We start from the raw sequence: 26,728 nt of genomic DNA, 5'->3' as shown, positions 1-26,728 counted from the left end.
ACCCAAAACTTGTCTCCCCTTTAAATTGTTCCCAATGATTCATTTTACCTACTGGAGTGTTTTAAATTGTTTGCAAGTAGCTCCTTTACCCATAATTTGGCATTTGAAATAGCTGATTTAGCTTGTGGTTTCCCAACCTATACTGAAAGATTCTATACTGGAGTATATTCTATAGAATAGCCTAAGTGAACACAGCCAGCAAAAGAGATTACACTCTCAGTGGGGGGCATGATAGCTAAGTAATTAAATGATAATTTTGCATTGTTCTCTCTAAGTATTGAGCTTTGGTTTTCTAGACAAATATAAGATAAGGAAGCAAGTGTGTGTACACAAAGTGATAACATAATGAGATCTGATATTATTATTATTATTATTATTATTATTATTATCGGTTATTTGTAGAGCGCCAACAGATTCTGCAGCGCTAATATATTACCTGAAGCTCAACCCATTGTAATAGGCTGTGGTTTAAAAGCACAAAACCAGCTAATTCATATACACAAATAATCCTGTAAATGCAATTTCTTATACATTTTATACTCTGCAGCTGGTATAACAAGTAATTGAAAACACATTAATATAAAAACTATTTTACAGTGTACTGTCCCTTTAAGTTCTGGAGGAGGGGGTTACGTTTCCCCACTTACAACAGTTGCACGTCTCTATGTAAAGCATATAGAGTGTCACAGTTTTCTCTCTTATGTTACATTAAAAAAAAAACTAAAATTGTGACACATTCTCTGCATTCAGAGTAAGTGCAAGAGAAAGTTGCTCGTATACTTTATCTGTTTACATTTGAACTATGAATGTGAGGACATCTAGATATGCCTTTATCAAGAAGAGGAGCTAATCACTCTTGTTACTGGAGCAGACAAAACCAGCCACTGTCATTTTGTTAGCAATATTGTTTTTGTTTTGCAGTCCGTTATCTTATTATCGCCAATAAGGGACAGATATCTTGCAAGGTAGTCTGCAGAGTGAACTTCTCAGAACTGGAAACCCCCCATTTTATTCAGACTTAAATGACAGTCTACTATAGAATTGTTATTGTTTTAAAAAGATAGATAGTCCCTTTATTACCCATTCCCCAGTTTTGCATAATCAACACAGTTATATTAATATACTTTTTACCAGTGGTCGTTCTAGACAAATTTTACTGGGGGGGGGGGGGGCAAGGTGGGGCCAGTGTTTAATCAGAGGGGCACATTAAAAAAACAGAAACAAATGATATTTAAACATTAAATACTTTAATTTTGCTTTACATTAAAATCATACCAACATTTATTTTGTACATAAAGAGTGCATCAATTGAAACAATGAGGTAGGGTCATCAAAAATTAGAAATTAAATACTGTAGGACAATGCTGCAAAAGGTGGGCATGGACCCCTGAAAAAAATATTACCACAGATAATATTTAACTGATGATGAGCCACTGAAATGTCATCAAAAACAATGTAATTTCCCCACACCTTATAACCTTCTGACATGAAACTATGGAGGCCTTCAGCATTAAATGTTGCTGGTAATCAGCATTTGACATAAGGGCCAAACATAAGATCAATTTTTTTTTTACGAACAAAACTCCACATCAGCTATTGGCGCATACGTCTCATTTCGCAAGTAACCATCCCTCCCTACTTAACATGGTCACGGGCAGATACTGTTGATAACTTTACTAAATAAAAGTATTATTTATCGAAATGCAACAGTCAAGACTGATAAAGTTACGTGGTTAACGTTACAAAATTGTGTAGAACTAGCTAGGATACTGACATGTGGCTATTTGCTTCTGCTTCGATGAGTTTGCTTAGATATTTAAACATAGCGAGACCAGACATTTACAAACTTGATTTTCTTATCGGAGTGAGGATTAGGAACAACAGTAACACGGTTACATGCAACAAATCACTTTACGAGATTAAATTGTTTTGCTTACCTTCGCCTATTGCAAAAAAGACATTAGTAGCGCCTCTCTTGACTTCAATACTTGTTGCTGCCATTCTCATTCTCATCTCGCATCCGGCAAGACAGTGTTTGGATGTGTCGCTCTAATTAATCCCTGTAGAACGCTGAGTCACATTACATTAGTTCTGCTTTTGGCGCTAGCGCATAAAATCGCAATGACTTGTTTACTAAATTATTTCATTTTCATTGTATTATTCAGTCAGCTCAGAGGGGGCCACAGGGGGGGCAGGGACATTTTTACAGGGGCACTGGCCCCTGTAGGCCCCCGTGTAGAACCGCCACTGTTTTTTACCTCTGTGATTACCTTGTTTCTAAGCATATTCTGACAGCCCCCTGACCACATAACTTTTTATTTATTATCTATTGACTTGCATTTTAGTCAATTAGTGCTGTGTTGTGCTGACTCTTAAATAACTCCACGGGCGTGAACACAATGGTATCTATATGGCTCACATGAACTAGAAGTCTCCTGTTGTGAAAAGCTAATATAAAAGCATGTGATAAGAGGCTGTCTGTAGTGGCTTAGAAATTGGCAGAAATTTAGAGGTTAAATGTTATAAAGTATATTAATATAACAACGTTGGTTGTGCAAAGCTGGGGAATGGGTAGTAAAGGCATTATTTATCTTTTTAAACAATAACAATTTTAGTGTTGACTGTCCCTTTAAATTATAGGAAAATGCGGCAACCCCTTAATGTTATTATTTAGTTTACATTTTTTAGAATACATTTAAGAAAATGTTTGCATGCATAATAAAAAATTCATTGTACATAAAAAATAAAAACTTTTCATACATATAAAAGTGCAGTAAATAAACATGTTACAATTTTTTTTGCATGTAAATGGTTATGTTTAAATTGATAATCAAATGATCAGTAAATGCAAGTATAACTGATAGTCAGGTATCAATTGCACTGGCACGAAAAAGGAAATTACTCTAACTATAAATAACCGCTTTATTTAATATCCTCTTAACAAGTACAAAATACAAATACTTTAATGTTCCTAATATTCAAATAAAGTGAACACTACCTACAATATTATAAACAGCTAATAATTGCATAAACAACTTCAGGACTTTTCAGGACTTAATCAGAGATGTTATGAAAGAAGAACATTGGTTAAAAAGTAACCGAGCCATAGTCCAATAGGTTAGTGTCAATCAGAGTGTAGATGTATTCCAGAGGAAAACTGAATATCGTAGGCGAGGGGCGACTTTTAACCTGCTTAATCACTGGGTGATATCATTGTTGCTGACAAAAACTATAATAAATATGTAACAAGGTTTATTCCAAAGCACAGTATTGTGACAGAGAAACACAGAGGACAGCTGTGCTCCCCACCAAAGACTAAACATGTCTAATTCTGCCCTCGATGAATTTTGTGGTTCTACTTTCTGGGTAAGTTTGTTTCTTTATGTTTATAGTTCACTTTTTTTTTTTATTTGTGTTAGAAATCTTAAACAAGTAACAGAAGATACATGGGGGATTTTGTTTTGATATTTTATTAACCACATCTGTCTGTAAGAACTAAAAAATATTGTTCAAGCCAATGTTTTTTATACATAATTTTTAAACAGAAAATGTAAGTTAACAAAGCACAATAACTGTGTCTATAAATATACATTTGAAATTCTTTAGATTGAATTAATATACTGTGTGTTTTTTTAACAAGTATCTGGACTAAAAAAATTAAATATTAAATGTTTATTGTTAAGAACTTTAAATAACTTTACTACTGTATTATAGTACAAATGTAATGAGGAATTTAGTTTGCATGCATAGTCTACATTTTCTAAGGTTAGTACGTTGTAGTGAAGGATATCAATTCAAATCTTATATTCATTTATGAAGGGAATATATTATTGTATAAACTATATAGTCTTTGCACACATAAGAGAATTATCTTCACTATAAAGGTTTAATTTTAGAGATGAGAAGTAAGTTTGTTATATCTGAAGCTTCTATTTGGATCAGGGCTATTGAGAGCACGTGTATTGTAGAATTTCACCAAAAATGGAGATTATTTTCTTCACAAGCATAAAGATAACGAACACAAACTCTCTAATAATCACTAAGAAATTATAAAACAGTTTAAATTGTAGAGGTCTGTGGTTTTACACATTTTTTTTACTACTCTCTAGATCTACTACTGTACATGGAATGATACATTTGGTTTGGATACCTAGTCTACATTTACTAAAGTGTAGAACTTTTCTGTAGTGAACAAAATCTCTCCAAATTGTTTATTAATTTATGGAGGAAATACTTCAGTGTACCAACTCTAAAGATGGGCATAAATTGGAGATGTTTTCCCCTGTGAAGAAAATTATTAATTTTAGAGACTGTAACCAAATTCAGTATTTATCAAGCTAAATAATATAGAGATTCCATCCTATACAAGCACAGAAATAACTTTTAGAAACTCACCAATAATCACTATCTTCTACAGAGTGTGGAACTTTGAATTCTATAAATGTTTCCTACATCAATGTTTACCAAAGGTTCCCTTAAACAGTTTGTTTTAAAAAAAAAAAAAAAAGTTGATTAAAATAGAATAAAAAGCAGTGAATTTTTGATAGAATTGACTTCCTAATATCAATTACATGGTCAAACACATATTATATTTGGAAGATTACCCTTTTTGTTGCTATAAAAATCAGTACAAATCATAGAGGTTTTTTTCTAACTACCTGCAAGTAAAATATACGTAATGTTTAATGTTCATGTAATAATTCAGATGTTTATCTTTATCTAACATTCTCTTAATAGCATTAAACATAGTAAAAATGCTAATATATATATATATATAGTTGTTTAGTAAAAGCTGTATACATTGATATTGAAACTCAGAAGGAATTAAAATCTATTCAAAGTTTATGCCTATGAGCTCACTGGCTTGTAAGGAAAACTCACACTATTGGTGAGAAGACACGTCAGAGAAGCACATTAATAAAACACAAAATTCATCACAGATAATTTTGAAAAAAAAATCTTTATCTAAATAACCTTCTTTTAGATGCAACAGAAAAAAAATGACTTAAATGTCCCTTCAACTTTTTCCAAGTCAAAAATGTGTAAAATGCAAACTCTTATATACAATAAACTGATCACCCATAATGTATTATTTTAAAAGCCAAGTAAACAGATCCACTGATGTCTGTAATGTTTTTGTCCTGCAGAATTCCTCACTCCTGGAACGGTCAGATCCGGATCTAACAATTTGCTTTGAACAGACTGTGCTAGTCTGGATTCCACTTCTTTTCTTTTGGATATTTGTCCCCTGGCAGCTCCGTCACTTGTGCAAACCCCAGACTGCAAAATCACCTCTTACCACACTCTATCTGATTAAGCAAGTAAGAAAGTGTGCACTCAAATACCTAATTACATCATTGTTCATCTGAATATTTCTTGGGTTCTCATAGGACCTCTCACTTAGCCTTTCCAGCCAGATACCCAATATCATATTCTACAGCTTATTGCAATACACTAATATGTCCAGGCTTCACACAGAATCCCCCCCCCCCCCAGAACAAAACAGAAAACATCTGGTAGTAAATATTATCGATTTATTATTTTGAGATGAAAGTGCCACCTAAACAGAAGTTGCTGCCGCCCTCTGCTCATTCCGTGTTTTAAATAAAATAAAAGTGCTCAACAGAAGCTGCTGCTGCTGCACTCTTATCTCATTTAAACCACTGAATGTATATATATTGCAGCAGCTTCTGTTGAGCACTTTTATTTTATTTAAACCACTAAATGTATAAAGTGCTCAACAGAAGCTACTGCTGCACTCTACGCATTACGTGGTTTAGTGAGATAAAGTGCTCAACAGAAGCAGCTGCTGCACTCTGTACATTTGGTGGTTTAAATGAGATAAAAGTGCTCAACAGAAGATGCTGCTGCACTCTACACATTACGTAGTTTAAATGAGATTAAAGTGCTCAACAGAAGATGCTGCTGCACTCTACGCATTACATGGTTTCAATGAGATTAAAGTGCTCAACAGAAGCAGCTGCTGCACTCTGTACATTTGGTGGTTTAAATGAGATAAAAGTGCTCAACAGAAGATGCTGCTGCACTCTACACATTACGTAGTTTAAATGAGATTAAAGTGCTCAACAGAAGATGCTGCTGCACTGTACGCATTACGTAGTTTAAATGAGATTAAAGTGCTCAACAGAAGATGCTGCTGCACTCTGTACATTTGGTGGTTTAAATGAGATAAAAGTGCTCAACAGAAGCTACTGCTGCACTCTACACATTACATGGTTTAGTGAGATAAAGTGCTCAACAGAAGCAGCTGCTGCACTCTGTACATTTGGTGGTTTAAATGAGATAAAAGTGCTCAACAGAAGATGCTGCTGCACTCTACGCATTACGTAGTTTAAATGAGATTAAAGTGATCAACAGAAGATGCTGCTGCACTCTACGCATTACGTAGTTTAAATGAGATTAAAGTGATCAACAGAAGATGCTGCTGCACTCTACGCATTATGTGGTTTGAATGAGATTAAAGTGCTCAACAGAAGCAGCTGCTGCACTCTATAAATTTGGTGGTTTAAATGAGATAAAAGTGCTCAACAGAAGATGCTGCTGCACTCTACGCATTACGTAGTTTAAATGAGATTAAAGTGATCAACAGAAGATGCTGCTGCACTCTACGCATTATGTGGTTTGAATGAGATTAAAGTGCTCAACAGAAGCAGCTGCTGCACTCTATAAATTACGTGGTTTAAATGAGATTAAATTGCTCAACAGCAGATGCTGCTGCTTTCTATGCATTACGTGGTTTAAATGAGATTAAATTGCTCAACAGAGGGGGGGCGGAGCCAACTAGCAAGGAGAGCAGACATATGTTCATGGAGCTCTCTTACTATATCTAACTTAAGATGATTCTAAATCCACTCTTTATGTGATCTAAATTTATGGACTATGTAGAAGGCAAGGATAATCGTGCCTGGTTACCGATTTGCAAACAAATCCTGAATTGATGACATACTACGCTATTCTAGGGCATCAAGGCTTGAGGCCTGGCATTGGCGACGGCCTGGTTGAGGTGTAATCCCTCCGGGAGTTCTTGAAGACCCCTCACTTCACTCCTAACAAAATGGACCTGGAGACCGCACTAAATAAGTTTGAAGATCGCTGTTGCGAGATCCTGGAGGATCATTTCTCAGAGATGAGTGTTTTACTCGCACAGCTATGTATGCAGTTCTCTGTCTCGCAAAGGAGACAAGATGGCGGCGATAAACGACGACTAGCTAACATTGACGGTATCCAGTCCCTAAGAGATCCGGAGCTAACTGTTCCTCTGCAAGCCGCAACTACTCTGACCGCAACAATCAAGCAGCTCAGCAACGTGAGGTGTGAGACACTACAGGACACTTTAAAAGAACTGCGGCCTGAGATTAATCCTCCGGTGGCTATACCGGCTGAGGATATGAAGCTGAGTACTCACCTAGCAGACCGCAAGGGAGCGACGTCACATAGGCTGCTCTGGGCAGCAGAGCTGGACATGTCGTTTACGCAACGGTCAGAAGACAGGAGACCTGTTGCTACGACTGCGCAGGGTTGGCCACTGAACGGTGGTCGATCGTGGAGCAGGTTGCTGCTCACATTGATGTCTGCCCGGGCTCATCTCAGAGTTGGTGTCGGATAGTGCCCTTGATTGATGGGATTTCTACCTGCCTGAGGCTGACACTTGAACTTCTGGTGGGACACACTGCTTTTGGACACTTCTCAATGCAGATTAGGCTTTCTATATGATAGGCTGCTCACTACTTAATAACAATTGCCTGGTAGTCACGGGTATCCCTCATGTTTGAAAATGTGGACCTGAGACTTTCTATGAAGCAGCAGCCTGATTTTAGATAGATTGATAGTAGGATGCCGAGTAATGCTTCAAATTATATGATATCCAGAACAGGTCTTACTAAGTCAATATTAGTGCAGCTATATACAGTTTCATATTATATGCTATGTCATTTACTATCTTATGCTCCTTGTCTATGTGCACTGCTATTGCAGGGCTTTAAAATTATACATCACGCACGTTCTGTTTAAAAAATGCAGTTCATATGCATGTTAGCATGTAAAGTGTAATATGTTTGTTAGTTTTGCTATTTAAAGTATTTTGCAGATATTGGTCGAATGCCAACACACTTTCAAGTTCATAATGTTTATAGGTTATAACATATATAACTATTATGCATTACCTATGGGTTTATCTTTACTTATAGCGTAGATGTTTATAATAGCCCTTTAGGTGCCCTGACCTTACACTGGATCTACGCATACATGCTTTTTTAAGGGATACTCCCAGCTTCTGCTACTTGCATATGTAATATCAGTTATCTGTAAGCTTCCTCTAAGTACCATCTTGCTATTATTGTATGCTTTTCATTCAGAGATTGTCTCTTCTGTGCAATATGCGTCGGCATCATATTTAAGCAACACAAAGCCAGATAACCAAGTACTTCGAATATAACTCCCCGCAAGATAACTAGGTCCCTCAGAAAGTTGCCCTATAAAACACTATATATTACAAGACTTGAATCCCCAGCAGCCCATACACCTTAAAATATTGTCGCAGGGTCTCCTATTACTAAATCTTGGCAGCTATATTATTTTATTAGTATGTTAACACCTACATGCCAAGATATATTGTTGTAGAAATCAAGTTGCTATATATGTGCTAGGACACCACCTACAGCTACTATTCACAGGTATCCTTTACCCTGTTGTAACGGATATACGTACTACTGAGTTAGCAGGATTTAGTTTACTGATGTTTATGCTGTTGTTAGTGTGTTTTAGAGCTCCACATGTTGACATTATCTCTATACATGATGCCTAAACCTGGAGTCTGAGCCTCAAGGGTGTAAATATAAGCTAGTTTAAATGGCCTGGAGACATTATACATGGGATCATCTCTCATTCTATAATCTATTGCTGTAACACCCGTAATTTGCTAACTAGATCCTTTGCATATAGCCATATTAAAATTACTGTAGCTCCACTGATAGCTCATAAGCTGCTTTTTATATACATGGGCATACTTTTCTGGCTGACACTTAGAGTCATTGATATAGAATGGTAAAGGAGGCATTGCTTTTGTATTTCAGTATCCAGCCTTATAAGGTCAGAGTATGTCTTTAAGACAAAATAATACAGATAGAGTTTGCAATATAAGGTTTGAGTTTTTGTCTTTAGAAAGACATTAGAGATCCCTTAGAAATATATTGATGTTATATATTATACTGCGCCTTACTTATGCTTTAAATATATTTTATGCCTTGCCTGTCCCCAATAGTGTCATTAGGGTCTCGGCGCAAATGACATAGCTAACAGTAAGCCTTGTAAATATATTATAGTTATGCTTATGTAATCTTCTTACTTAGTTTATAAGATACACACAAGTAAGGCTTGTAGGAGAATATATCTAGGGTTTACCTTCTAGAAACTTATGGCTTAACTCTTTTATGCATTTATTTAATACTTTTAGTCTTGCACTTTAACATCCCACAGTTTAGTAGAGATCATAATAATTAATAGTACAGTGATATTTAGACATCGACTAAAACTTAGGATCTGTGATATTACCCTATCACTGTCAGGCTCAGTGGCTCTCTAGGTTACATATGTCAGACATGGTCTTAGCCTTTATTGCTATGTTTTAACTGTTACTTTCTCTCACATGTATAGTATTAGTTTATTCCTCATGTTACTCATTTTAAGTGGGGTAATCCTGTAATATACTTATTCGCTCTATGGACCTAACTAATACACTTATTCTATGTACTATGCCTGATTTTAGCTATGGGTTACATGTTGTTAAATACATAACGTGATATTTACTTGCAAAATGTTTACATTAGTTAAGCAGAGGCTCCCAATTGCTATGCATATGACACATGGTACTAGTAATAGAGATTTATTTAGTGGTGAGATGAGTAATGCTTGAAAAAGACATTCAAAGGAGCTAGTACAATATATATTGTCTGATTCCTAATAGATCGTTTAACTTACATGTTTATTAATAAATTATCCTTTTGTATACTCCCAATATGCGTATGCATGGCCCATAACAAATGGATAGATAACCCAACTCCATAGCTCATCTATTTTACTTCACTGGCAAGGCTGATAGCCCCCACCAAGTTTCCTAAAATACTTTCATATATCTATGGCTCCGCCCTCCACCCTTTCCCCCCTATATATAGCGGTGCTTACCCGCTGAATTTCCCCCTTCCCCCTTCTCTATATACGCATTCACACGCCTTTTGAAGCTCCTACAGAGCTGGACATCTGACCACCAGATATCTTTTATTTTCTATACTTTTGGCCCATGGGGCCTTAAACTATATTCCCAACTGGTCAGTCATTCATGATATATTATTGAAAAACTGAGGTTTCATTAGCCTTTCACCAATGTATTATATAGCTACCGAAATGTTTCGGTCAATTTTGTATGTATTTCGTTCTTTTGTGAAAAAGGTGTACTATGTTTTATGTTTGTTATGCAAAAACCTCAATAAAAAATTATTTAAAAAAAAATAATTGCTCAACAGAAGATGCTGCTGCACTCTACACATTACAAGGTTTAAATGAGATTAAAGTGCTCAACAGAAACTGCTGCTGCACTCTACGCATTGCGTAGTTTAAATGAGATTAAAGTGCTCAACAGAAGATGCTGCTGCACTCTACGCATTACGTGGTTTAAATGAGATTAAAGTGCTCAACAGAAGCAGCTGCTGCACTCTATACATTTGGTGGTTTAAATGAGATAAAAGTGCTCAACAGAAGCTACTACTGCACTCTACACATTACGTGGTTTAGTGAGATAAAGTGCTCAACAGATGCAGCTGCTGCTCTCTGTGCATTCAGTGGTTTAAATAACATAAAAGTGCTCAACAGAAGCGGCTGCTGCACTCTACGCATTCCGTGGTTTAATGGAATAAAATGCTTAACAGAAGCTGCTGCTGCACTCTACACATTCGGTGGTTTAAATTATGTAAAAGTCCTCAGCAGGAGGCGGAGCTACTGCTTCACTCTACGCATTCCGTGGTTTAATCAGATAAAGTGCTCAACAGAAGCTGCTGCTGCACTCTACGCATTCCGTGGTTTAATGAAATAAAATGCTCAACAGAAGCTGCTGCTGCTCTCTACGCCTTCAGTGGTTTAATGAAATACAGTGCTCAACAGAAGCTGCTGCTATCTCTGCATTCAGTGATTTAAATAAGATAAACGTGGTCATCAGAAGCTGCTGCTGCTGCACTATGTGCATTCTGTGGTTTAAATGAGATAACAGCGCTTGACAAAAGCTACTTCTACACTCTGTGTGCCTCCTAACTCTTTTATAATCCAATACAAATGACTTATGTATATATTTGTGAGAACATATTGGGTTTTTAAAATGTGGATGAAAATACAAGACATATGTTCTATTCTCAGTTTGCCCCATCTTGCCAACAGTGGTATAAAGTGAAGAATATCTGGGATATGCTTTAGGCTCCCTTAAAGGTGAATTAAGTCTACAGTAGGCAGAGTAGATTGTTGATCTTGTTTTCGAAGAGACACTGGACTCAGATATTTTAATCATCCATATGAGCTGATTATTTTGCCTGAAAAAAATGTGAAGTAAAAGCTGTTTAAATTTAGATTGAAACTACTTCAGCAGTATCAGTTGTACACTTCCTACTAATACTTATTGGCTGATACTGCTTACTAATACTGAGTGGCTGATAGGAACTTCCATTGCTCATTGGCTAATAGGTAATTCCTGCTAATTATTATTGGCTTATGTGTACTTCATGTTAAAGGGATACTAAACCCAAATATTTTCTTTCATGATTCAGATAGAGCATGCAATTTTAAGCAACTTTCTAATTTACTCCTATTAGCAATTTTTCTTTGTTCTCTTGCTATCGTTATTTGAAATCAAGAATGTAAGCTTAGGAGCTGGCCCATTTTTGGTTCAGCACCTTTGTTGCGCTTGCTGATTGATGGCTAAATGTAGCCACCAATAAGCAAGCGCTATCCAGAGTGCTGAACCAAAAATGGCTTAGATTCCTACTTTTAAAAATAAAGATAGCTAGAGAACGAAGAAAAATTGATAATAGGAGTAAATTAAAAAGTTGTTTAAAATTGCATGTTCTATCAGCCAAATTAGCCAAAAGAGGGTTTTAACCTGTTTGTTGGGTTAAACAGATAGGGGCCAAATTATCATACTGCGAATGCAGCAGTTTCCGCAAGAGCCTTCAGGCTCGGCGGAAACAAAAGTTAAGAAGCAGCGGTCATAAGACCGCTGCTCCTTAACTCATCCGCCTATGTGCAGGGGTGGCATTGCACAAGCATTTCACTAGAATAGTGAATAGCATATGCTGTCGCAATTTATCAATGTCGGGCGTACATGATCCACTACAGTCCCATAGAACGTTTGAGTCACTAATACAAAAATATCTTATTTAATAAATTAGAAGGTCCCTTTATGAATTTGAAAAGCTTGTGATGAATAAATAATTGTGTTTTCAAATGGTTTACAGTGGCTTTGAATTTGAAATCCCTGCAACAAGTTATACAAGATACTACATACAGAAATTTTGGTCTATCATGTCTGAACAGTTTTCCTATTTCTCACTCTTACAAACCAAGCTTGTCTGTATCATTGTAAGCACCACTTGTAATCAGTGTGTCTCACTGCGCTGAAATATACAATCTATTAGGAGTGCTGTGTATAAAAGCCCCTAATAAAGAGAATGAAACCTTCTCTCATATTAACATAAGCTAATTTCCTCCTCTCCGCAGTGCCTGGTGCTATTACTCTTCTTGAATTCGATAGCAGAGATAGGGATCGTGGTGGCAGATCATGTAAAAGCCCAGTCGGATTCTTCTGCACAAACCATCCCTGCTGTCCTATATACCAATCCATCTCTTCATGCCGTCACGTGGGTAAGACAAAAGCTTAAGGGTTACGAGTCTCATATCTTAGGGCACATTTGACAAATAATTTAAAAATATTGTTGTCGTTTTTTTGTTTGTTTGTTTTTTATCCCAAATGGAATTTGATTTAATTAGCAAGGAAATCAGGACCAGGCCTTCATCTCTAGCATGCAGACACAAAGGTTACTTGGGTACTCATATAACTTTAGCCCCTTTTCTCTCTAGTGAGATTTCTCTACTTAAAAGGGCATCCTAATGCAAAATGATGTGCTCTAATTTATTAGCCCATGCTATTTCTGCATTACTGATACTAGCTTTGTGTTTGACCTCTGCAAATGGGTTAAACACATAGGTAAAGTACTGATTGGGAGCCACAAGCATTACAGTTCCTGAGCAGAACTGTTAAACTCCACAAAGGCATTAAATATGTGACCTGAGCTTATCCAAAAAAAGGACACAGACAGAGGTTGCAACTATGTGCATATGCCATGTCTGAGCGTCTCAAAGGCTGTGCTCTGCTTGATTTTGTTTAACCCTTTTGCGGCAGAGACAAGAAAGTGAATATTCAACTTTCATGATTCAGATAGAGAATGTAATTTTAAGAGACTTTTCAATGTACTTCAATTATCAAATGTACTTTGTTCTCTTGGTATCCTTCGTTAAAAAGCAGGTAGGTAGACTCAGGAGCAGCAATGCACTACTGGGAGCTAGCTGATGACTGGTGGCTACACACATACACCTCCTGTCATTAGCTCACCAGATGTGTTCAGCTAGGAATCAGTAGTGCATTTCTGCTCTGGATATTGCGTTAACTATGTGTTTATCACCTTTGCAAGGGTTAACCACATAGTTTTAACATATTTAAGATTTTACAGTCCAGTATTCATGCAATTAAAGTGCTCTTAGACATGACATCATGTTATTATTGTATTGCTATGTCCCTTTAAAAAGACATTATAGTTCAAACATTACTTGCTCTAATCTGTTAGAGTATGTCATTTTAGCACTAGTAACCCTGCAATCCTATGTGTTTACACCCCCGCAAAGTAGTTAAGGATATAGTTAAAACACCATTGGGTAGCCTCAGAGCACTGCTGGTCCTGAGAGGATACAGCCAATAAGCCAATCAGCAGCAGCAGTCACACCGTTGGGTCACATGACTACTGTTGCTAATTGGCTTATCAGCTGTATCTGCTTGGCAGTATTGCTCTGTGGCTCATGAATGGTGTTTTAACTGTATACCTTATTTATCCTCTTTGTTTTTGTCCGTGGGGTGGTTAAACAGATAAAATTGCTGGGTATGCAACCTCAATACCAGCAAATACAAATTTTTACATAAAAAAATGTGAAGTAAAAGCTGATTCAAATTAAATTTAAAATTATTCAGCAGTATTATCTGTGTACTTCCTACTAATGTCCATTGGCTGATAAGTAATTGCAACTAATTCTCATTGGCTAAGAGGTATTTGTTTCTAATGCTCATTGGCTGACAGGTATTTCTTACTAATAATTCCTCCTGGCTTATACATAGGTAGCTCATGAGCATAAGTAAAATATATGAAATGCAAATTAGATATGCAAATTCTCTGTTTTTTTGCTTCAAGTACTGTTTTAACACAGCGATCCTTTTAACAGGATTATTGCAGCACATTGTATATGAAGTATTTCTGGGAAAAAGCAAGCGGGGAATCTTGATGTGTTAATTTCCTATGCAAATATTTATATTGATTTAATTTTGAGACATGGAGGATTTTAATTTCAGTTTTTTATCCCCCCCATAATTTTAATGAATTTTGGTTTAAGCCTGTAAGTAGCTTTTCCAATACAGCAACCAGAAATCTATCTCCTACTGATGAGTTCCAAATAGAATGAAACAGGCTTGTCTAGTAAGTGATTTCTGGTTTGCTGTCATAATCCTGTTAAAAGGATCGCTGTGTTAAAACAGTACTTGAAGCAAAAAAACTGAGAATTTGCATATCTTACCGAGAATTCTCTTGTGCATTGGTAACATTGTATATGAAGTATTTCTGGGAAAAAGCAAGCGGGGAATCTTGCCTTGATGTGCTAATTTCCTATGCAAATATTTATATTGATTTAATTTTGAGACATAGAGGATTTTAATTTCAGTTTTTATCTCCCCCATAATTTTAATGAATTTTTATATATATATTGTACCAAAATACAACCAGACATATATAGAAATATGTATTATAAATACATAGAACATATTCTGCTATGTGAAGAACAATGGAATGTGAAATATTCATATTTTCATGCTGGGTTAGCGCACTTGAGAATATGTGATCGGGTTTGCGCGCGAGTATTGACTTACTTGATATTGGAAGGATCGGCTTTTTGCATGCATCAGGTTAGCGCGAGAGTGATAACTTTTTACTTTTAATATGAATGCAACCTGGCACTTGCAAAAACTTACTTCTAGCGCAATTAGCGCTCAAGCGAAAGCACTAAATAGCACTCCACTCGTAATCTGGCCCATAATGTTTTATGTTTTTTTCAGCTTGCAGTTTTTTTAATTCATTATACCCGTCTATACTGTACAAGAAAGGATTCCGGCAGTCTCTATATCTTCTGGACTCTCTCGATTATTTGTGGAGTATTTCCATTTCAGACTTTAATTCGGAAAGCTTTACAGGTAAGATATTGCATATTAAAAAAATTGTCTGGTATGTGCGTTCCATTTGTAGAAATTGTGTTAATACTGCTCAGTACACCACCAGAACCTATACGTTTTACACTAGTCACATAAATAAAAACAAATATTAATGCAAAACATATGAAGAGACAAAAAATATATATATTTTGACATTAATTTCAGTTCTTAGGGGGGAGAAAACAAGTCAGACAGGATAATATGCTTTGTACAATAGCCTTTAAAGATACCATGAAAGAGTGCGCTTAAAAAGCAAACTACAATTGCTAAAGTGATTATTGCCAAGTGTCCTATGTAGTTCCTATAGTTAATAACAATATGTACTCACAAAAAATAATTACACTTCACTTGAGTGAAAATAGATGTGGCAGGTTAAATAAAATATACTATCAACCTTCCTTGTATATATTAATATAATAGTGATAAACGTGAAATTTCTTACACAAAACAGACCAGTTTAAGTGATATTGGAATAGACATGATATCAATTAGATATTCTCAGATACGGACCACTATATATATATATATATATATATATATATATATATATATATATATATATATATATATATATATATATATATATATATATATATTACAAATATTTTATTAATGGTATTAATCTTTATCCAGATATGAAAAATAGATCATATAGATTCAGCATAAAAATACATCACTTCTATAATGATTCTAAAAAATATATAAAAACTGATTAATTATACTAATAATAAGGTGCACCTTATTCAAAATCTAATGCGCATTAGATAAATTCATTGAAAAATGTATGTATACAAATTAGTTATTTACACTGAATAAATATTCACAATCAAGATATGTATGTATAGTATTAGCAGCAAGTGTATACAATTTTTAGCAGGTTACCCAGTTTTTTTGCAATAGATACCGTCTCTTAGTTGCAATAAAAGGACTGCCCCCTGTTTGGTATATTTCTTATCACTGTGTTCTTTTAACCCCTTAAGGACAAGGCCATTTTTCAACATCTTTCCCTTAAGGACCAGGGCTATTTTTACATTTCTGCTGTGTTTGTGTTTAGCTGTAATTTTCCTCTTACTCATTTACTGTACCCACACATATTATATACCGTTTTTCTCGCCACTAAATGGACTTTCTAAAGATAACATTATTTTCACCATATCTTATAATTTACTATAAAAAATATTATAAAATATGAGGAAAAATGGAAAAAAAAACACTTTTTCTAACTTTGACCCCCAAAATCTGTTACACATCTACAACCACCAAAAAACACCCATGCTAAATAGTTTCTAAATTTTGTCCTGAGTTTAGAAATACCCAATGTTAACATGTTCTTTGCTTTTTTTGCAAGTTATAGGGCAATAAATACAAGTAGCACTTTGCTATTTCAAAACCACTTTTTTTCAAAATTAGCGCTAGTTACATTGGGACACTGATATCTGTCAGGAATACCTGAATATCCCTTGACATGTATATATATATATATATATATATATATATATATATATATATATATTTAGAATACATCCCAAAGTATTGATCTAGGCCCATTTTGGTATATTTCATGCCACCATTTCACCGCCAAATGTGATCAAATAGAAAAAAATGTTCACTTTTTCACAATTGTTTTCACAAACTTTAGGTTTCTCACAGAAATTATTTACAAACAACTTGTGCAATTATGGCATAAATGGTTGTAAATGCTTCTCTGGGATCCCCTTTGTCCAGAAATAGCAGACTTATATGACTTTGGCGTTGCTTTTTAGTAATTAGAAGGCTGCTAAATGCCACTGCGCACCACACATGTTTTATGCCCAGCAGTGAAGGGGTTAATTAGGGAGCATGTAGGGAGCTTGTAGAGTTAATTTTAGCTTTAGCGTAGTGTAGTAGACAACCCAAAGTATTGATCTAGGCCCATTTGGGTATATTTAATGCCACCATTTCACCGCCAAATGCGATCAAATTTAAATAAAACGTAATTTTTTTCGCAATTTTAGGTTTCTCACTGAAATTATTTACTAACAGCTTGTGCAATTATGGCACAAATGGTTGTAAATGCTTCTCTGGGATCCCCTTTGTTCAGAAATAGCAGACATATATGGCTTTGGCAATGCTTTTTGGTAATTAGAAGGCTGCTAAATGCCGCTGCACATCACACGTGTATTATGTCTAGCAGTGAAGGGGTTAATTAGGGATCTTGTAGGGAGCTTGCAGGGTTAATTTTAGCTTTAGTGTAGAGATCAGCCTCCCACCTGACACATCAGTCCCCCTGATCCCTCCCAAACAGCCCTCTTCCCTCCCCCACCCCACAATTGTCCCCGCCATCTTAAGTACTGGTGGAAAGTCTGCCAGTACTAAAATAAAAGGTATCATTTATTTTTTATTAGCATATTTACATATGCTGCTGTGTAGGATCCCTCTTAGCCCCAAACCTCCCTGATCCCCCCCCCCAAACAGCTCTCTAACCCTCCCCCTCTACATTATTGGGAGCCATCTTGGGTACTGGCAGCTGTCTGCCATTACCCAGTTTACAAAAAAAAAAAAAATTTTTCTTTTTTCCCCCACTTTTCTGTAGTGTAGCTTCCCCCCCATGACTAAACCCCCACCCCCTCCCAGATCACTTCGATTAACTTTCTTAAGATTTTTATTCCCCCTCTCTCCCTCTAAATGTAAACACACTGTTCCATAGTGTAATGGTTCCCACCCGCTCCCTCCCCGTGCACGCGCCCGCCCGCCTCCCCCGTGCGCGCGCCCATGCATGCCCCCCAGCAACCCCGCCCACGATCCCGCCCACTTCTGCACATCAGTAAGCCATCAATGGCCGACCACCCGCCTCCCACGTCTGCTCCCACCCACCAACGATTGCGGCCATTGATGTCTGGTGCAGAGAGGGCCACAGAATGTCTCTCTCTGCATCGGATGGGGAAAAATGTTATTACAGTGATGCCTCGATATCGAGGCATCACTGCAATAACCGGAAAGTGGCTGGAAGCGATCAGGATCGCTTCCAGCCACTTTCAACCCCAACGTCGTACAGGGTACGTCGCTGGTCTTTAAAGACCAGTTTGTGTAAGACGTACCCTGTACAACTTGTGTCATTAAGGGGTTAAATCACTAGTGGTAGGAAAAGTCTCAGGAACAGTTAAAATGCAGATTTAGCAAATATCTTTTGGCAAATAACCAGTTTTGTAAGTATGTTGCATCTTCAACAGACGATTATATTGTAATATCCCAAAGGTTATCTACTGACCGCAATCCAAAAGCTTATATTTAAGTTTTGCTTTCTCCGACCTTACCCTTCTCTCGTATCTCTCTTGTCTGTCTCGGCATTTACACTGCCACTAAGGGATTTACACTTTAACTACCTTCCCAGATATACCTATTAGCTGAATACCCCCACTTCAGCTTAGTTCCAACTAAATAATGACAGACACAGATTTGGCGTTAGAAAAGGTCACGTTTTTATTAAATTCAAATCTAATTAAAAAATGAGCGATCCTCAACCCCTAGGATAATAACATATCCGTAATCAAATTAGGATTTTGAATTGATAACACAATTCTATGCAACAGCATCACAAGAGAACTGGTTGGCCCCACGTAACCAAGAAGCGTGACCGCGCGCAACTCAGGGGCGTAATTTGGCAAGTAACAGGCCAAGAGGTCTGCAGACTAGGAGGGCCTGTGGGTTTGACCAACAGACCAATACCCCCACCCCCGTACCCTACACACCTCCCCCCATTACCGCCTTACCCACGTGCCAGGCCGCCCACTTCCCTCATCAGAAATATATAACTAGTTAATACGCCATGACTTTTCTATGCCGTCCACCAGCTCTGACCGACAGACCAGTAGCTGATTTCCTGCTTCGTGGCGAAAAAACCCTTAAGGGGCGCTACACGGCAGTCTTATTCTGAGTGGCGGAAACACCACAGTATCTGCTCTTAGTCGTGTCGCTTGTGATCGCTCTTGCACGTGACCTCTTCCTTGGGCTAGACTTTGACGTTTCTAGGGAGGGATGGAGTGAGGGAAAAAGAAAATAATTATTTCTGAGCTCAATCATTATGCAAGCACTTATATAGGCAGTTAATCCCTTTTCCTCCTGCCCTAACCCCTCTTCCCCTCCTGGCCAATCCCTGAGCTAGCCTATTCAGGGAAACTGATAGCTGCAGCTCACCTGAAACTGCCCTTCCCCCTTTCTTTTGTCCTGGATTTACCTATGTGAGACAAAAGAATCCAAACACAACCCCCACCCTTCTTCTTCCCAGTAAGTAAAGTAAATATCCCTTAAACTGTTCCCATCCCAATTGGTCAGTACACTTTGCTAAGGAATTTACACTTTAACTACCTTCCCAGATATACCTATTAGCTGAATACCCCCACTTCAGCTTAGTTCCAACCTTAGCTCATTTTTACCATACATTAAATAATGACAGACACAGATTTGGCGTTAGAAAAGGTCACGTTTTTATTAAATTCAAATCTAATTTAAAAATGAGCGATCCTCAACCTCTAGGATAATAACATATCCGTAATCAAATTAGGATTTTGAATTGATAACACTATTCTATGCAACAGCATCACGAGAGAACTGGGCGGCCCCACGTAACCAAGAAGCGTGACCGCGCGCAACTCAGGGGCGTAATTTGGCAAGTAATAGGCCGAGAGGTCTGCAGACTAGGAGGGCCTGTGGGTTTGACCGACAGACCAATACCCCCCACCCCGTATCCTACACAACTCCTCCCATTACCGCCTTACCCACGTGCCAGGCCGCCCACTTCCCGCCACCAAAAGAGGATCCTCTTACCGCCACCCAAGATAGGCCTAGTGACCTTTTCTTACCTCCTGTGAGACTGTATGACGCCTTTTAAATCCTCCAAGAATAAGTTATTGCCTTGACTTGTCAGATGAACCTCTTCTGCTCTGTATAACTCAGGGTTACTTCTGGGTGTTTACTGGGTGTTACTCATGCCACTTCTAGGTGTTTTGACGTGTATGTGTCTAGTTTCTTACCCAAGCTGAAGATCGGATTACCGGCACTTGAAGTAGATACCTCTGTGTCGAATACAATAGTATTGCAATAGTAGCAATTTTCGGGATTCTTAATGCAACATTAAAAATGTTCTTTTTACTCAGAGCGTACCCATATATGCTTTAGGTTTCTTCTTTTTAGTGCAACACAGGACATTTCATCAAGATGAACTGTCCTGTGTTGGACTAAAAAGAAGGAACCTGCTGGGTCTTAAACCTCAAAAACGTGAAAGATTTTCACTCTACAATCGCCTGCATTTGAGGTGTATGAAACTCATGAGCGCTCTGAGTAAAAAGAACATTTTTAATGTTGCAATAAGAATCCCGAAAATTGCTACTATTGCTGTTATCCGAGGTATCTACTTCAAGTGCCGGTAATCCAACCTTCAGATTGGGTAAGAAACCAGACACGTGATCTCTATACATCAAAACACTCGGAAATGGCAGTGTAAGCGCTGAGACCGACAAGAGAGATACATGAGAAGGGTAAGGTCGGAGAAAGGGAAACTTAAATATAAGCTTTTGGATTTCGGTCAGTAGATAACCTTTAGGAAATTACAATATAATCGTCTGTTGAAGATACAACATACTTACAAAACTGGTTATTTGCCAAAAGATCTTTGCTTAAAGACTCTGCATTTGAACTATTCCTGAGTCTTTTCCTACCACTAGTAATTAAAAAGAACAGAGTGATAAGAAATATACCAAACAGGGGGCAGTCCTTTTATTGCAACTAAGAGACGGTATCTATTGCAAAAATACTGGGCAACCTGCTAAAAATTGTATACACTTGCTGCTAATACTATACATAAATATCTTGATTGTGAATATTTATTCAATGTAAACAACAAATTTGTATACATACATTTTTCAATGAATTTATCTAATGCGCATTAGATTTTGAATAAGGTGCACCTGTCAGAGTTTTTTCCCTGTTTTGTTTGCCATGTGCTGCTGGCAGCCATTTTACTCACCTCTCTTCCTGACTATGGTGCATTGTGGGGGATGCTGCTCATTTCCTGCACTTCCTTTTATGGCCAGACTGGTGTGCATCATCCATGTGAGACAGGATGCAGTCTCAGAATTGTGATGTCATCACTTATTATTTAAAGGGCCTCTGTTCAGTATACTTTGCCTTTGCGTTGTCTCAGACCTGTTTGTGAGAGTTCCTGTGTATTACCTGGCTGCCTGACGTCCTTCCTGGTTCCTGATCCCTGGCTTGTTCCTGACTCTGCTGTTTTCCTTGTTGCTGATTCCGGCTCGTCTGACTATTCGCTTTGGCTCCTGACTCGACTCATCTGACTACCAGCTCTGGTTTTGACTCCTGGCTTGTTATTTGACTTGTGGACTCTTTATTATTTTTTGCTATTAATAAAGGTGTGATTATTTTTGCACTTCTCGTCTCAGTCTGATTCCTGGCACCCTGATAGCACCTTATTATTAGTATAATTAATCAGTTTTTATATATTTTTTAGAATCATTATAGAAGTGTTATGTATTTTTATGCTGGATCTATATGATCTATTTTTCATATCTGGATAAAGATTAATACCATTAACAAAATATTTTTATATATATAATGGTCCGTATCTGAGAATATCTAATTGATATCACGTCTATTCCAATATCACTTAAACTAGTCTGTTTTGTGTAAGAAATGTCACGTTTATCCCTATATACAAGGAAGGTTGATAGTATATTTGATAGTATATTTTATTTAACCTGCCACATCTTTTTTCACTCAAGTGAAGTGTAATTATTTTTTGTGAGTACATATTGTTATTAACTATAGGAACTAGATAGGACACTTGGCAATAATCACTTTAACATTTGTAGTTTGCTTTTTAAGCGCACTCTTTCATGTTGGTACTTTTTATATAGTGTGAGGGATAATTCTCATTTAAAGAGTTGCAACTACTGCTAATATTGGGTATTTTATCTTTATTTTGTATTTTAGCCTTTAAAGATACACTACTTGTTATTTAAAAATAAACTCTGCAATCTCTTCATTTTCCTCAGTGGTGTTTTTTTGGACTATGTGAATCTGAAATAACATTTTTATGTTTTCTTTTCTATTAGGGAGACATTACTGATCTTCCCCGTGTGTGTTTGTTTTTCATCTCCTATGGGTTACAATTACTTATACTGATTGTCTCAGCCATTTCAGAAAAAAATGAGATGACCAAAAAGGTACAGTGAAGATTAAATAACTTCCCTTCTTCTCACGTTTAAATACTAATTAGCATTAATTAGAATTTTCAATGCAGTTATTTTGCTGATCCATCATGTGATCTGTGAGTGTGTAAAGCAGCAATGTTTCAGTATTATAGTAGTTCATCTATAAAATACAGCTAGATCTGTCCCTGCCACATTCTTCAACTGCTGTAATTATTGCATGTGCACAACAGCTAGCGGCACTGTTATTTTGATTACCATAGGTTGGCTTTGGCCTAACACATCTGGGGTCGGTTTAATTGGTCTAATTTAAAGCTTAGGAGCTGGCTCACTTAAGGTTTAGCAACCAGGGATAGCGCTTGCTTATTAGTGACTGATATTTAGCCACCAATAAGAAAGCATAACCCAGGTTCTTAACCAAAATGAGCCAGCTTTACATTCCTGCTTTTTAAATAAAGATAGCAAGAGAACGAAGAAGAATTGATAATTGGAGTAAATTAGAAAGTTGCTTAAAATTACATGATCTATCTGAATCATTAAAGAACAAACTTGGGTTTAGTATCCCTTTAAGTAAGCACATGGACCCTAATTTTGGTCCCCCACAGAACCTTCTTGCTGGAAGGCCAGCAGCGCTGAGGCCCTTAAAGGGACAGTATACACTCATTTTCATATAACTGCATGTAATAGACACTACTATAAAGAATAAGATGCACAGATACTGATATAAAAATCCAGTATAAAATGGTTTAAAAACTTACTTAGAAGCTGTCAGTTTGGCTCTGTTGAAAAGGTAGCTGGAAAGCCCACTGCAAGTGGCAAATAAGACACTCCCCCCCTCCCCATTCTTTTGCAAATGAAAAGACCCTTTACACAAACAGGAGCAAGCTGGAGAAGGTAGCTGACGGTATTCACATAAAACTTTGGGGCTTGGTTAGGAGTCTGAAAATCAGAGCAATGTTATTTAAAAATAAGCAAAACTATACATTTATTTAAAAAAAAAACTTTATGGGCTATATAAATAGATCATCTACAAGACATTTATGCAAAGAAAAAATGAGTGTATAATGTCCCTTTAAAGGGCCAGTAAACACAGTAGATTTGCATAAGCAACAAATGCATGTCAAAAAGACAATGCAATAGCACTTACTCTGAGCTTCAAATGAGCAGAAGTTTTTTTTTCTGACACATTTCAAAGTTATGTCTATTTCCACACCCCCTGTATCATGTGACAGCCATCAGCCAATCACAAACATAAACATATATTCTGTGAATTCTTGCACATGCTCAGTAGAAGCTGGTGACTCAAAAATTATAAATATAAAATGACTGTGCACACTTTGTTAATGGAAGTAAATTGGAAAGTTGTTTAAAATTGCATGCTGTATCTGCATCATGACACTTTAATTTTGACTTGAGTGTCCCTTTAAAGGATTGGAGTACCTAATAGTCCTTCTCAGGAGGTTAATTGTGACCTAAAGTAAGGTGATGACTGGACCACTGGAAGGGGGGGGGATGATACCCTTTGGTATCTGCTTAGGGAGGACCTCCCCTGAGGTAGGTTGACTGGAGATCTTATAGAAAGTATATGCCTGGTTGCTTTATAAGTAAAGGTGCCCATTTCATAGTATTCCTTCTAGCTCCAAGTCTTAGTCTTATTTCTATAAATAGAAGGTACCAGAAAGGGGGTGTAGAAGGAGGTTGAGAAAGAGAATGGTGATATGGACTTAGTTATTACTGGAAATAATAAAATGTAAGATTTTAACCCTTAAGATCTATTGGAATTTTTGTATAGAAATCATTTGAATTTTTTTTTTCTAAATGATTAAAATGCCTTCTATTGTGTTAGAGTGTAGGTAACAGGTTGCTCTGAATTGCTGAGTTTTAAAGCTAGGAAAACTGGGGCAGCGTGTTCTAGAGAAAGATTTGAATTTTACAGCACACATCAGTATATGGTGTTATTTCTGTATCCCTAACTCATTGGTGTACAGCATATGTATGTTGTACACTGTTTTTAATATGTGTGAGGTGCATATTTTACAGCTTTATGTAAAGAGACACTCTAATACAAAACTTACATAAGTTAATTCATTAGTGCATTATTGACCCCAGCTAACTATGTGGTTAAACCTCGCAAAGTCCCTCTCAAGATCTACAAGCATTGCATTTTTCGAGCAGAATATGGCCTGTGATTGGCTGGTTGTGTGACTGCTATTTCCTATTGGCTCACTTGTGATCTCATGAGCAGGACTTTACCTATGTGTTTGTCTTTCTTAGGAGGGGATAAATAAATAGATAACTAGGCTCCATAATTAACGAATAACATGGTCTAACAAATTTGTTTTGCATTAGAATGTCTCTTTACACTTTGTGAGTACCTGTGTGTATAAGAAATGACCCTTTAAAAAGGGGGGATATATTAGCAACTGAAAGTAATAGTCTAGTCAAAATTAAACTTTTATGATTCAGATAGAGCATGCAATTTTAGGCAATTTTCTAATTTACTCCTATTATCATTGTTTCTTCATTCTCATTGTATCTTTATTTGAAAAAGAAAGAATGTAAGCATAGAAGCCGGCCCATTTTTGGTTCAGACCTAGGCAGCACTTTCTGATTAGTGTCTAAATGTAGCCACCAATCAGCAAGCGCTACCCAGGTGCTGAACCAAAAATGGGCCGGCTCTTAAGCTTACATTCAAATAAAGATACCAAGAGAACAAAGAAAAATTGATAATAGGAGTAAATTGGAAAGTTGCATGCTCTATCTGAATCATTTTACATTTTGACTAAACTATCCCTTTAAGCTCCTAGTAATGCAAATATTCTGTATGTTTATACAAGTATAATGGAAATACAATAACAGATGTATTTAAAAAGAACTGTTTATAACTTAATACTGCTTATAAAATGCTACTTATTAGCTAGAGTCATGTTTTGTTATTGTATATTATTAACGTGTTTTCCCTATTTTTTTTAATTGTTTTTAGAATCCTGAGCTGACTGCTTCATTTCTGAGTAGAATAACCTTCAGCTGGTATGACAGGTACAAATTATGCTACTTTTTGTTGTGCTACATAAAATAGTATTGGACTGATCTTGCTATATAATATAGAGAATTAATTAAAGGGACACTAAACAGGTTTCAAGCACCTCCGTCTAATCATAGGTGCTGCCATTATGGAACCTAGGAGAGCTACTGCACAAATGAAATTTAGTGTAGGCTAGATTTCAACATGGTGGCCCATGACTAGAGGGAGGCAAGAATAACCTCTTTACTATACTTATAAAATATATTTAGCGATTAAAGTCCCTTTATGCCATGATTGTATTCTCAACAAGGAATTCTAGGTTGAGCCAGATAGTGATTTATTTATTGAACTAAAAAGATTTATATGGAGAAGCACTGGGATTCCAGGAGAGTAGGGGAAATTTGCTAGTAAAAGTAATGGCTAGATTACGAGTGGAGCGCTATCTTAATGTTCGCTCGTAATGCTCCTGCGAGCTTGCGGTTTCACTTTGCGCTTAGCGCAATTAACCAGAGGTCAGACCTCTGGATCATGAAAAAACTGTGCCTCTAAATAAAGCACGAAGCAGTTATAAGGGATAAAAGTGAGGGGATGTGGGGTGTTTGAAAAAAACAAACCAGAACTGAAAGTGCCTTTTTATAGAGGTGAATAGGAGACTGTTTTGTTACTGTAAAGATATATGTATATGCTTATATACACATATATTTATGTGTTACTATGTGTAAATATACATCTAAACACATAAATATATATGTATAGATTCATATACATATATATATTTATTTTGCTGCCCAACGCTGCACAATTTACTCCCTGCGCTGCGTTAGGTGGTTTGCCGTGTCTCACGGCATGAAAACGAGACTCCCATTGGAGCCTATGGAAGCGTGCTCTCATTGCGCAAATTTACGTGCGCTGGTATTACTG

At 36.8% G+C, this 26,728-nt stretch overlaps 1 protein-coding gene across 1 annotated transcript in view; it reads left to right on the top strand.

The window, feature by feature from the left end:
* Positions 1–3,158: 3,158 nt before the first annotated feature.
* ABCC2 (ATP binding cassette subfamily C member 2) overlaps positions 3,159–26,728 on the top strand; it is a 102,123-nt gene continuing 78,553 nt past the window's right edge. Inside the window, exons 1-6 of the mRNA XM_053692532.1 lie at positions 3,159–3,366; positions 5,148–5,321; positions 12,775–12,918; positions 15,428–15,562; positions 22,687–22,797; positions 25,766–25,821. Coding sequence (XP_053548507.1) covers positions 3,322–3,366; positions 5,148–5,321; positions 12,775–12,918; positions 15,428–15,562; positions 22,687–22,797; positions 25,766–25,821 — 665 coding nt within the window. The 5' untranslated portion in view covers positions 3,159–3,321. The remainder of the gene's footprint in view (positions 3,367–5,147; positions 5,322–12,774; positions 12,919–15,427; positions 15,563–22,686; positions 22,798–25,765; positions 25,822–26,728) is intronic.

This window comes from Bombina bombina, chromosome 9 (genome assembly GCF_027579735.1).
Source record: "Bombina bombina isolate aBomBom1 chromosome 9, aBomBom1.pri, whole genome shotgun sequence".
NCBI classification, from domain to species: Eukaryota; Metazoa; Chordata; class Amphibia; order Anura; family Bombinatoridae; genus Bombina; species Bombina bombina.
Note: the sequence above shows the minus strand (reverse complement) of the source record. Positions and strands in the feature narration are given on the sequence as shown.